This window comes from Vigna unguiculata, chromosome 4 (genome assembly GCF_037176805.1).
Source record: "Vigna unguiculata cultivar grain cowpea cultivar isolate G323 ecotype 2 chromosome 4, ASM3717680v1, whole genome shotgun sequence".
Classification (NCBI taxonomy): Eukaryota; Viridiplantae; Streptophyta; class Magnoliopsida; order Fabales; family Fabaceae; genus Vigna; species Vigna unguiculata.
In genome coordinates this window covers 41361962-41376512 of record NC_140795.1, presented here as the reverse complement: position 1 = coordinate 41376512, position 14551 = coordinate 41361962, and the positions used below count along the sequence as shown (strand labels likewise).

Below are 14551 nucleotides of genomic sequence, written 5' to 3'. Positions count from 1 at the left end.
GGATTATTGTTAAAAATCCATCCACAATCACATAAATCGAATCATATCTATTTGTTCAAAATCCATTGAAATATAAGTCTAAGAACAAAGAGGGGTATCAATGGTGTTGAATTTTAGATTTGACCATTTTATTTGTAACACCCTCTTCACAAAAACATAGTTCACAAAAACATAGAACATGTTTTCTACTATTTGACCAAGAGAAATAGCCCTTTAAGATTTTTAAAGTTTTACAAGTTTCAAAACACCCGATCAACCCTCCCTCGTATGCTTATTTTCTGAGTGATTCTTTTAATTTTTTCTTGAGTACTCGTGAAAAAACTCTTGAGAAATTATCACCATCCTAATATAACCTCCTTTATATAATAAAATTATTCTGATTTTAAGTTTACGTGATTTCAAATAAGAGCATTTAATTTTTTTTTTCTTCTAGGTTAGAACTACCTTGTATTTACATGGAGATTCTGCTTAGAGTCTTGAGGTTAAATATGAAGTACTAGAAAACAAACTTTTGAGTGTAAAAACTTGGAGTACCAAAGATAAACTACTTTTTATTTTGTTAAACTCTTTATATTGTAATAGTCAAATGTCTTTCTAAGATTTTAGTGAATCTATATCTAGATTAGCATAGGTCCTAGGGGTTATTAGACAACTTAATTACTTATTTTAAACTTTAAGACATACACTACTAGAAATAAGTTTTTTAGCGACCGAAAAAATTAGGTCACTATTTGTGACCGAAATAGCTACCGAACGATATTTGTTACAAATTTGTCATAGCAACCGATCACCTTTCAAGTGACAACAATATGGTTAGCGACTAAAATAGCGACCGAACTTTTCAGTAGCAAAAATCTAGTCGCTAAATCGGTTGCTATTTATTCAATTTGGAAGCAATGTTTTTAGCAACCGAATTAGCGACCAATATGGATCTTGTATTAGCAACTGAATATTTGGTGGTCGCTAAATATATGTAATATGTTAATTAGCGACCGGAATACTTTGGTCACTAAATGTAATGTATTTAGTGACCGAATTAGCGACCGAATAAATATTTTACTAACAACCGAAAAACTAGTGGTCGCAAAATATGTATGATGAGGTAATTAGCGACCAAAGAATTTCGGTCGCTAAATATAATGTTTTTGCTAACCGAATTAGTGACCAAAAAGTTTTAGTCGCCAGATATGTTTCAAGTTTTATTTACTAACTAAAATATAACTAATAAATGTGTAATGATATTAATTTGTGTAACAACTAAAACAATGATCGATAATATTATTAACAAAATATCTACCACGGTGACTATATAAGTTGAAATAAAAGTTTTGTTTTTGAATTATATAGAATGCTAAAATCTTTGTTTTATTAAAAAAACTTTGTAATTTGAGAAGTTTCTAAATTGTTCAATATGGACTTAAGTTTTAGGATGTTGATTATTGTTATTATCATGATTATCACATTTTGATTGTAAAAATATCAAATAGTCATAACAAAGATAATTGTGTGGTAACAATTATAATTATGATTTAAAACTATTTATGATCAAGTATTAATTTTAATATTAATATATTTATGTATGTTGCTCTCTCGATGTATAAAAAATAACTAAAGAAATTCACAAACATAATATTTTTATTTCAAAAATATTTTTGTTCATAAACATATATTTATCATTATTATTAGCGACCGATTTTATACCTTTTAGCGACCGAAAAAATTAGGTGGTCGCTAAAATGCATTTTTTTTGTAGTGATAGGTTATAAATAAGGATGATTAGATTACTAATGAGACACATATATTATAAATTTGTCATATCTCTAGTTGATATGAGATCTTTAACACATCCACTATGTCGAGACATATATATCTCGATTGTGAGATTGACTAGATATTAATAGGTAATTTCATAACGATCTGATAATATATCTAACAAATAAAAAATCTTGCTATGGTAGGCTTTTAATGACTTTAATACCATTACAAGAAGTAAATTTTAAGTTTAACTCAATCTTATCAAACTAACATGTAAGATATGTTATAAATTTGTTAATGTAAAATTTCAACCATTAAAGTATAGCTTTAAAAAACCGTATATGCAACCACATTTGTTTTTCTTATATTTCATCACGAAACAAAATTGTTTAACGAACTCTATTCAATTCACACATCCATGATTAAGTTTGCGTTAATTATGTGAGAGAATTATAGATTGCAAATTCCTTCTTCAAAATATATTTTCATTATTAAAGGTAAAGATCGTAATTCCACTTCACCTTTCGCCATTTTAGCTTAACAGTGTTTCTAATTTTTTTTAGAGTTATAGCCGGTTTCTTTTTTTTTATGGACCAAAAAAAATATACAAAATGGAAAATATTTGAAGTGTTCAACTTTTTTATAAAAGTAGTCCAAAATACATTTTAGAACAAAGAAAAAAAGTAATAAAGAAAAAGAAAATAAAACAAAACAAAAAACAAAACAAAGAGAGACATGCTTAAAAATGCATAATAAAGATAAGATCGTACTCGTCGCGGATCTTAAGTATGATAGGAGACCCACGACTGTAAGGTCCACTTTAAATTTGTCATAATGTTTAAGGGCATATACTCTAATGAGTTGGGCTTGGGGCTGGCCCATATTTGTGTCCAAAGCCCCTAAATCAACCTAACACTCTCATTTTCTTCCACTTTTCAGAAAAGACCCTTCTCCTTCCTCTCTTAGAGCTGCAACAACAGTACTCTGCTAGGGTTTGAATCACATTCATCCTCAAGTTAGCTTAACCCTATTTCCTACTCCACGTAAGTTGTTTTTCAGCCCCTACTATTCCTTTGGTTTGATTTTCGTGTTTCTACTGAAGGTTAACCGTAGTGGACTTGTTTTAAATCTGTTTCCGCTATTTTCCAGTTCTCGAATTCGTTCTTGGAGTTGTGGTGCTCGTTAGCTTAAGTTTCGGTGTCGTTGGTTAGCACTTTCCAGATAAGTGGAGCTAGGGTTCATTGTTTTTGAAATATTTATGCCTGTTTGGTTTGCGTTAAGTTGTAAATGCTTCATATATGTTTTTGGATGTGTATTATTATGGTGCTTGTACTGCTGGAATGGCTTGAATCTGGTTTGGCACGCAGGGGAACTTGTGAGTTCTGCTAAACTCGCCCAAGCGAGCGGGTTGGTCGCTAAAAAAGAAAGCTCTCGCTTAAGCGAGGAGCTCTCACCTGAGCGAGAACAACAGCAGCTCACCCCCTATCTGTTTCGAGGGCTCGCCTAAGTGAATCCCACTCGCCTGAGCGAGATGGGCTAGCTTGAGCGAGACCTTGACGTGCCCACTATTGCAATCTCGCCCAGGCGAGGGGTTCCTCTCGCCTAACCGAGAGCTCCTTCGTCTGAGCGAGATTTACAGTGTTGATTGGTTAAATGTATGTTTTCTAATGTTTGGTTGGTGTGCTACTTTACAAAGTCACGTACGATGCCTTGTATGTATTATATATGACACAATGGGAATGAAATTGATGCGTTTGGCATGATCTTGTTTATGGGACATGATTGGATGGTTGGTTATAAATATAGGCATGAGATTGGTATGCACGATAACATGATGCTTGGTTGGTGAAACATGATTCTGGTATGGTTTAAAACGTAATTCCATGAATCTCTAGGTGAGATCTCATGGTGGTGCCTCATGGTCAAGACGTAATTTCATGATGGTTTCGCGGTGGTGCTTAATGGTTAGGACATAATTCCATGATTCCTGTTAGTGGGAGTTCATGGTGGTGCCTCATGGTCAGGATGTAATTCCACGGGATTTTTGTGGTGGTGCCTTATTATATAATTTAGTAAGGATTCAAGTAAGGATTGCATCCTGACACTCTAAAGAATTAGTTAGTCTCACGTAGAGCGTACTGAGTCAAGTGGTGAGAGTGGCATGAGGACCTAATCTTTGGTAGGATAATGTCCTTAGATGTTTGAAGGCTAACCTTGAGTGTGGTAGGGTGAAACCCATTTGCAATGGTTCTACAGTGTAGTAAAGGCCACCACAAGTGCAAGCATCCAGTGAATCTGACTGATTATATGTATCTGAATAATTGAGTCTTAGTGTCTTGCTTGTCGGTCATTACATGCTTTGTTGATTTATGTACTCTTAACATTTAAATTGTATGTTCGATTGCATGATAAAAACCTTTTTACTTTACCTTACCCTTTTTGTTTGCTTGTGTGTTCTATGTGTGGTTTTCTCCTTTTGCGATGATCATCAATTTATTGATGTGAGCAGATGTGGGAACTACTCGTGATCATCAGGGTGATGGAAATTCTGCTGCATAGCTTATCTTGGGTCGAATCTCGGTTCTTTGAGTTTTTCTTTTAGGGTTGTAGCCCATGTATTGCCTTGCTCTTTGAGTATTTATTTTGAATAATGTTGAACTCTTATTCCATTTTGTTAATGGAATCATGGTGTGCCTCAGTTTTCCGTTCCAAGTATTTTGGATTACTGTAAGGATTGACATTTCCACTCCATGACAATGTTGTTAGGAATCCAAGTGTGAGTCTAAGTCCCACATTGACTAGAAATGAGAAAGTAGAGCACTATATAAGAATAAAGACCCATAAACTCATTGTCTTAAGGTTTTGGGTTGAGAGTGGTGTCAATGCCTTATATGGTTGGGCTCAGGTCTCATTGGTGTTGTATCTCCTCGGTGATACCCCCTCTGTAAACCTAACAAGTGGTATCAGAGCCGATGGTTAAAACCGGCTTAGACGAGTGCAGTATGGTCCTAGTATCGAAAGTCTTCTGGGCAAGTATTCTAGGTAAGCGTGTCCCGTTAAGAAAAGAACGGCAGTACAGAAAAAAGTAGAAAAGAAGTACTCGTGGTTGGGAATGCTTCGGCTGGAGGGGGACTGTACCAATGTGGTTGAAGGGACTCACCCTTGAGGGGGAGATTGTTAGAAATCCAAGTGTGAGTCTAAGTCCCACATTGACTAGAAATGAGAAAGTATAGCACTATATAAGAATAAAGACCCATAAACCCATTGCCTTAAGGTTTTTGGTTGAGAGTGGTGTCAATGCCTTATATGGTTGGACTTAGGTCTCATTGGTGTTGTATATCCCTAGTGTCTTTTTATTATTATGTGTGATGTTTTTACAACGACTCTCCCAATGTTTTTTTTTCTTTTTTTTTATATATTTTAAAAATATGTTTATATATTATTTATATAATTTAGTTTTAAAATGTTTTATTTAAATTTAAAAATCACGTTTTACTTTGCTGTTATAATTTATTTTGCTTCTTTTTTTGATTTATTTCTCTTCGGTACCTTCATCTCTTTCTTTGTTATTCTTTCTATTCCAATTTTTATCATCAATATTTTATCATTTGCAGAATAAAATGGCATCACAGCAAAATTGAGGAGTTAAGGAACAATTCTTTTTTTTTAGTAAATTCATTTTGTACCCCTTTTTTTCCGAAACAATATGGTTTCCTCTTTTTTATGGCTTTTCTATGGTTTAGGAATATCTTTATGATCATAAAATCATGCTTTAATTATTGATCAAACTCTCTTTGGGTAGATAAAGTTATTTTAGCCTTTGAAATTGTATAAGGGAAGAGCAATATTTAGTCTTAGTTTTGAGATTTAAGTTAGGGTATTCATAATTTTATCTTTTCTGAAATAGGTGAGAGGTGACAAATTTATATTAGAAAAAATATGATAAAGAGTAGAAGAATTGATTATTTTTTCAAGAGGAATGCTTGTGATGAAAATGAAAAAAATGCATCTATGTCATCTAAATTAGAGAAACTTCACGATAATTCAAAAATTGAAGAAAATAAAAAACAACTATCTAAAAGTCCTAAAGTTACATACAATGAATTTGAAAATGCTTTACAACGTGGTCCGGGGAAATATCCTCAAATTTGGCAATACCCATCAAATAAATTGATGAGGTACGAAGAACTTATCTAAAATGAGATCCATGTCAAATGCATCTAGAAAATGATACATTGTCTAGTAAAGATAGTTATCCAAGAAGATTGTAATACACATGGTTTAGCTTATTTCATTCATCGTTAGAGTATTCGGTAATCGCCATTAAAAGATGTTGCATATTGCTTACCGGGCTATCTTTTTAGTAAAAAACCAAACGGACGACCTAACTCAAATGTTTTCATTGTTACATGTAATTGAGTTGATTTTCATTGAATTCTAATTGGCATTGAGTTGATTGTCATCAACATGTTTTAACTTCTTTCAGTGTTTTTTTATGGGTTTTAAAATTTTTTATAGCAAGCATTATAATAATCTATATTAAAAGGGATATTACAACAAACTTTAGTTTTGATTCAATTATTCAACATTTTAAGTCATTTAAAGAGCACGGAGAAAATACTATGATTAAAGGTAACTTTTGTTTTTTTTTAATATATGATTGTTGATAACAAACTTTATGTTACGCTTTCATATATATTATTATCATATTTTTTTGGATTCTATTATCATATATGTTTGTTTTGAATAGAGAAAAAATGATGTGAGGAAAGAATTTTATTTTAATGTTGAAAAAATAATTTATATAAAATTTTGGTTCTAAGTTCCGGCACTAATCATACTCTTCCCAAATTATAACAGTTTATCAAAGTGATTACCTGTTTAATACGAATTAACGTTCTTCGTGTTCACGACAGTATTTAAAACTGAATATATATGGACGTGGTGTGAGTCACAAATGTTGATATACACAATCAATGATATTTTTTCACTCTTCACACACTATGGTTTGGGAATGTACCCAACAGCTCTAATTAATCAGCATGTAATGTGTGTGTGCTGACTTTCATAGGTGATCTAATGCAAGAAAACGAGTAGCAGGCTTTATGAAACGGTTTCACTAAAACAAAAATGGTCGTTACCTTGACGTATAATACAAACATTCAGAAAAGGTAGTGAGAAAGTCATGGGCAAATTAAAGTTGAGCACACAACACATGAGAAGGGTCGGTACGGAAACAAGACATGAGGAAAAAGACTTATGATCGGAAACCAGACATGAGGAAAAAGACTTATGATAAGGATAGCAAGGTTGAATAACGAATATTTGCAGGGTATTTTGTATTTTGGATTTTGGGGTCTATTTAAAAAGAAATTTGTATAAATGAGTTCATTTAATTTTTTTTTTGCCAAAAAGGGTTAAGTCGTCAGGGGAGGACGACATTACAGGTGAAATCATCCTCCACCTAACCGATTTTTTTACTTGTTTTAAAAAAACAATGTCGTCATTAGAGACGACGATTTTGGTTTTAATTGAAAAGTGAAGTCGTCCTCTAACGTGACGACTTCACTTTTTCAGTTTTTTTTTTCATAATTAATGATTTTAAACAAAAATACATAAAATTGATAACTGAAAATTTTTAAAAAATAAGAAAAATTAAAAAAAAAGAAGAAAAATAATCAAAACTGAAAAATTTGAAAAAAACAAAAAATAATGAAAAATGATAAATTTGCAAAAAAATAAAAAAAATAATGAAATATGAAATATTTGAAAAAAAAATAGTGATAGAGAAAAATTTGAAAAAAAAAATAAAAAATAATGAAACTGAAAATAAATAAAAAACAAAGAAGTGAAAAGTGAAGTCGTCATTTTAGAGGACGACTTCACTTTTCATTTAAAATCAAAACCGTCGTCTTCAATGACGACATTGTTTGAAAAAAACGAAACTGGTCAGGTCGAGGACAACTTCATCTTAATGTCGTACTCCCCCACAACGACTTGATCCAATTTAAAAAAAAAATAACGGATCCTATTTTACAATTTTGTGGTGAAAAAGACCCTCAAATACAAAAAAAAAAAAACATATTAAAGCCTAGTATTTTGAAGAAGACATATGATAATGATAGCAAGGTTGAATATTGAATATTTGCAAGATAATTAAAACCTAGTATTTTGAAGAATATGAAATACATTGAAGATCTTGCATCAATTAGTTGAGATTAAATTCTAATATATAAATAATATAAATTTCATTTTATAAATTAATTTTGTAAAATTAAGTTAAATTTAAAATTATATATATATATATATATTATTAGTGTAAAAATTAGATTTTATGATGATTTATTATGACAGTTATAATCCACCCATCATAATATGTGAAGCACTGGCATAATTATAAATATGATGAGATTTTCTATACCGGTTATTATTAGAACCACCATAGTAAGTAGGAGAGGAGACAATTTGTAAAAAATACAAAATTTTATATGCTAGTTATCAAAAGAACCGTCATAATAAGTGAGAGCGGTGACAATTTTGTAATAATACAAGTTTATTATATTATTTTAAATTTAAAATACAAATACTATGTAGGTTCACTATAACCAACATAATGATTTTAATTTTCTTCTTCCCTCCAATTGTTTTGGCGTTGCATTTCACACTCCCAACTCTCCTCCTCTCTAGACCATTGTCTCCTTCTCGCCTCCTCACTACACTACATCACACCCCGTCTCTAGTGGTGGAGGATCATTGGGGGCAGCGGTGATCGTGGCCTCCCACAATTTTTAATTTTTAATATTATATATATATATATATATATATATATATATATATATATATATATATTATTTTCAATTTTTTAAATTTTTTTGTTATATTTAACATATATTGGATTGATAGAAGTTAAATGAGGTGTCTTTTTCTTTATTTTATAATGCATAACATTTAATGTTAATAAATAATAAAATATAAAATCAAATGTAATGAAGAATAAAAATATTTATTAAGATATTTTTTATTTTCTTTCTTATTGTATTTTTTAAGTTTTTCACAAATTATATTGATCTCACACTCTCATATGTTTCCTTTTTGTTTTGAAAAAAAAAAACAGTTAAATATAAACTTATTCTTCTTGTTTTCATTTATTATTTGTTCTCTTTTATTTGTGAAGACAAAATATAACTCTCTCGTATTACTGGATAGTGAAATATTTGTTTAATAGTTAATATTATTTTTCATCACATGAGCCTTATATTCATTTTTTTATGATTATAGAAGAAATGAATGTACTATGTGTTTTTTCATAATCATCTTTTAATGGGACTTGGTTGTTATTGATTTTTTTCTTTTAGTAACTCTTAATTTTTAGTTTTTAATTAAATTATGATAAATTATTTTTTAATCTTAAACTTAAAAAAGAAATAGGTATATTGATGAAGAATAAAAGAATAAATTTATTTCTTAAAAGTGATAAAAAAAAAGCTATTAATTGGTGAAGATGAAATCAATACAAATTCAATATCTTAGCTTTATGCATCCTGAATCATGATACAAATGATCATATTGTTTGATTAGAGGAACGTGTTTTATATTAATTCTTTGGAACATGTTTATATTTACAATGAAAAAGAAATAGTTGAAAATTTTAGTTTTGACTTAATTATGGATGAGTTCAAAGATCTAAAAAACGAAGGATAATTCTTTGTATAGGTGTGATTTCTTTTGTAAATACATGGTTATACTAAATTATTTCTTCATTTTTATTGTGTTAATGACAACAATTAAATATATAAAGTTTGAATTTTGAGTATATTATTTTGATTCTCCCAACATTATTGGTTAAGATCCGCCACTGCTCGTCTCCTCCTATCTCTAGCGGTTGTTCGTCTTGCTTTGCTCTCTCGCTCTCGCTTTCGCAGCTCTCCCGTTTGGTAAGTGGGTGCATTTCTCCCATTTAGAGTTTTTTTCATTCCTATGCCACAACTTTGAGAATCTTTCCATGTGATTTTCCAATAGCCAGATTTGGTTGCAATTGATTCTTGATACATTTATATATTTCTTATCTTGAGGACCGAAGAAATACCACTCCAAATATGTTCCAGGTAACAATGACTTCCTTGTACTGTCATGGTGGTGCTCAATACCAATAACATATGCTTGTGTAATAAGTAAGATTTATAGTTGTTCATAATACGAGAGAATTAATTTAATTTTATTCATTATATACATTTTTATAGTAATCATATGTTTATAAAGTTTTTTTTACTAGTATATAAACATATTAAATCGAGGAGGATTCATTATTCAAAAAAAAGATGTACAAAGTTATTAAAGGAAAAAAGTAAGAAAGTAATATATTGAATGTCTAGATAATTAATATAAAAGAAATAAAAAAATTGTAAATTAATAGTATTATATTAAAATAATATCTATTTGAATATAGTTTATTACTTATCATATCCTAATACTTAAATTTCGTTGAGCATAGGCAAAAAGGTGAAGATTGTTAATATAAAATAAATTCTTAAGAAAACATAGAATTGTTTAAAGATTAATAAAATATTTTTCCAATTCAGCAGTCATTTGTACACAAATAGTATAATAGATATCGCTCAAACTTTAAACTCTTTCTATAATATAAGAAGAAGAACAAGAAATCCTAGTAAATTTAATTAAACACGGATCATAATAAAAACAGTGTGAAAAATATAGAGAATAAAAGATAACTTCTTTTTAGTTTCATATAACTGAGGGAGTCCTAAAACAAAGCTTATATTCTTATTAGGTTTTGGGTTAATTCTCCGCGTGGTCATAAAAACCACAAGCTTTCATAGTCAACATCATCATGAATCATGATGCTGTAAAAACTTCATATTCATAGCCAACAGTATGATTCATGCACAACTATGCCAACTACTTACACCCTGCTGTATACCGCAAATTATAAATTGGTAGTGTTTCTTCTTTTACTCACACCAAGGTTCATAGCATACCATAACTTTCATATCTGCAAAATTGCTATGGCTAGCTACTTCCTCAAAATATTGTTCATAGTGTTCCTGTGCCTTGCACATACCAAAGTTTCCATTCTTGGATTCAACTCGCTACCACAAACTTCATATGTGAAATGCATAAAGAGGGAGAGACATGCACTCCTCAATTTCAAACAAAGTGTGGAAGATTACTATGGCATGCTGTCCACGTGGAGGGACGATAACAGAGAATGTTGCAAATGGGAACGAATCGAATGCAACAATGAAACTGGTCACGTAGAGATGCTTGATCTTCGTGGTTCAGAACAACAGTTTTTGTCAGGTTCAATCAATATCACTTCATTGGTTGACTTGCAAAAATTAGAATATTTGGATCTCAGTTTTCTTAGTTATTCCATTAATGTTCAAATGCCTGAATCCTTTGGCTCCTTGCAAAGCTTATATCAGTATCTTTATTTCAATGCGAGTCGAATTCCAGCAACCATCGGCTCCTTTCAAAGCTTAAGATATCTTAATCTATCCCAATCAATTTTCTTCGGGAAAATTCCTTACGAACTGGGGAGTCTCTCAAAGTTAGAGTGTCTTGATCTTAAAAGAACTGGTCTTGATGGAGAAATTCCTTCTCAACTTGGAAATCTCTCGCATTTGGGTTATCTTGATCTTTCAGGAAATTACTTTTCTGGTGCAATCCCTCATGAACTTGGAAATTTGTCACGTATGGTGTATCTTGATCTTTCAGTAAATTCACTTAATGGAACACTCCCTTTCCAGGTTGGAAATCTTCCTCTCTTGCATTCTCTTAGACTTGATGGACGTTCCGGTCTTAATTTAAAAGATGAAAATTGGGTATCTTCTCTCTCTTCATTAACAACTCTCTATCTTTATTCATTTACTTATCTTAGTTTCTCTCATCCCTGGTTTCAACTTATTAGTGACCATCTTCCAAACTTACAAGAGTTAAATCTAGACAGTTGTAGACTTTCAGATGTTGATTTTTCACCATTTTCTCCTTCTCAATCCAACATTTCCACTTCACTTTCCATCCTCCATCTCTCTAATAATATGCTCAGGTTATCAACATTCAAGTTGTTGTCCAACTATAGTCCTAATCTCCAAGAGCTTTATCTTTTTGGTAATAACATTGCTTTGTCCTCTCCTCATTATCTAAATTTTCCTTCTCTTGTGAAACTTGACCTCTCTTGTAACAATCTGAGTCAGACATCAATGTTTCATGAAAATCTCAACTTCAGCACCAAACTACAAGTACTTCATTTGTTTAAGTGCGGCCTCACTGATAAAAGCTTTCTTGGGTCATCCACTTCCATTAAAAAATTTCATTCTCTTGTCATCCTTGATCTGTCATATAATCAACTGAAATCATCGATTGTATTTCAGTGGGTTTGCAACGTCACCACCAAACTTCAAAGCCTTTCCCTGTATAATAACTTGTTAGAAGGTCCCATTCCAGATGCATTCGGGAAAGTAATGAGCTCTCTCGAAGTTCTTGAACTCTTTTCTAACAAACTAAAAGGCAAGATTCCAGCTTCCCTTGGGTTTCTTTATCAGTTGTGGACTCTTCATCTTGAGGAGAATTACTTGGAGGGTGATATCAATGAATTGCATCTCACAAATTTGTCCCAGTTGTTCCAACTAGACTTATCAGACAACTCATTGTCTCTAAAGTTTCCTACCACATGGATTCCACCCTTCCAATTACTTAGTTTGGGCCTAGCTTCTTGTAAGTTGGGTCCTAACTTCCCAAGTTGGCTCCAGACTCAAAGTCAGCTAAAATTGTTGGATATTTCTGATGCGGGGATCGATGACTTTGTACCAGATTGGTTTTGGAATAAGTTACAGTTTATAAGTGGGATCAATATGTCTTACAACAGTCTCAAAGGTGTCGTTCCGAATTTAACGATGAAGTTTGTCGAAGATGGTTCAAATGCAATAATTCTAAATTCAAATCAATTTGAAGGTGTAATTCCTACATTTTTCCAACACACCGGCACGTTGGATCTGTCGGAAAATAAGTTTTCAGATTTAAAGACACTTTTGTGCGAAAATAGAGTAACAGTAAACATGCACACTTTGGATTTATCAAATAATCAAATTGCAGGACAACTACCTGAGTGTTGGGAACATCTAACTTCTCTACGATATCTTGATCTAAGAAACAATAAATTATCAGGGAAGATTCCACAGTCCATGAGTACTCTGGTTAATTTGCAAGCTCTGGTTTTGCGGAACAACAATTTGATTGGAGAACTGCCACTCACATGGAAGAATTGTTCTGAGTTAGTTTTATTGGACGTGAGTAAAAATTTGTTGTCTGGACCAATACCCTCTTGGATTGGAGAAAGTATGAAAAAATTGAAAATCTTGAGCATGCGAGTAAATGGCTTCTTTGGAAGTGTCCCTGTAAATCTCTGCTATTTGAGACATCTTCAAGTCTTGGATCTCTCAAGGAATAACTTATCAGGAAAAATTCCAACTTGTTTGACGAATTTTTCTACAATGATGGAAAGGAGCGTACTCCCAATGGCAATGGGAAGGCAACGAAAAATTTCAACTCTAGGGTCTTATGCTAATATTTATGACTCTTACCTCTTATTGACGTGGAAAGGGCATGATTACGAGTTCTGGAAGCCAGAAAATCTTCTTAAAAGCATCGACCTCTCAAGTAATGATTTAACCGGTGAAGTACCGAAAGAGGTTGGATATTTAGTTGGATTAGTTTCTTTGAATTTATCAAGAAACAACTTTCATGGAGAGATTCCTTCTGAAATTGGGAATTTAAGTTCGCTGGAATTCCTAGACTTATCAAGAAATAATTTCTCTGGAAATATCCCTTCTACTCTTCCCAACATTGATAGTCTTGGTGTGTTAGACCTATCAAACAACAATCTCAGTGGAAGAATCCCATGGGGAAGACATTTTGAAACCTTTGATGCCTCTTGTTTTGAAGGAAATGTTGATCTTTGTGGAGAGCAACTCAACAAAAATTGTCCAGGAGATGAGACAATACAAGAAACACAACAACCAACAATAGACGGTGAAGAAGACAGTTCAATTTTCTATGGAGCAATATACATGAGCTTGGGGCTAGGTTTCTTTGCAGGATTTTGGGGTTTATTTGGATCAATGCTAGTTTGGCAACCATGGAGAATTGCTTACATGAGATTCTTGAACAGAGTGATAGAATATATACTTGTAATGGCTGAGCTCAACGTTGCCAAGTGTCATAGGTGGCTAAAAGGATAGTTTGTAGGTACGTTCTTCCATCAACTTCTTTCTTATAATTTGCTACTTCATTTCTCCGTTTTATTCACATTACTTTGAGAATGAATGTTTTTATGAAATTGAATTGTTTATTTCGATACCAATCACATTGTTAGACTTTACTTATTAAATATTTACTCTTTCTTTCGGTGATAAGTATCGTTTTACTTCATTATATCACTTCACTTGTATGTCTGTCACACCCACGTATTGGTCTGCATTAATTTAAATTTTGAACATTGAGTTTGTCCAATTCAATTTTTTTAATTACAGAGTTAGTGCCTTCACTAATAGTATTTTTTTTTAAAAAAACACTATTTTACTTGCAATAAATAAATTATAGATAAGTTTTCTTGGTATGCGACAACTTCTCCGAAGTTTAAACCTCTGTATTATTAAATATCTAATTTTTCTCCATTACAGCTAATTAGAGTATGTCTTGTGAATTGTACCACAGAATTTTCAGATTATGGAAGATGAAGCTCAAAACTTCTAACTTGGATGAAAGCTGTTGTGTGATC

The 14551-nt window shown here is 31.8% G+C and overlaps 1 protein-coding gene across 2 annotated transcripts; it reads left to right on the top strand.

The window, feature by feature from the left end:
• Nucleotides 1-10778: 10778 nt before the first annotated feature.
• On the top strand, nt 10779-14013 carry LOC146887205 (receptor-like protein EIX2). Of its 2 annotated transcripts, XM_085672130.1 has the most exons (2): nt 10779-11154; nt 11218-14013. In XM_085672130.1, the coding sequence occupies exons 1-2, from the start codon at nt 10779-10781 to the stop codon at nt 14010-14012; spliced, it is 3171 nt and encodes a 1056-aa protein (XP_085528256.1). In that variant the 3' UTR covers nt 14013. The 2 variants fall into 2 exon arrangements, with proteins under 2 accessions (XP_085528256.1, XP_085528255.1); XM_085672129.1 differs by having other exon boundaries at nt 10779-14013.
• The last annotated feature ends 538 nt before the right edge of the window (nt 14014-14551 follow it).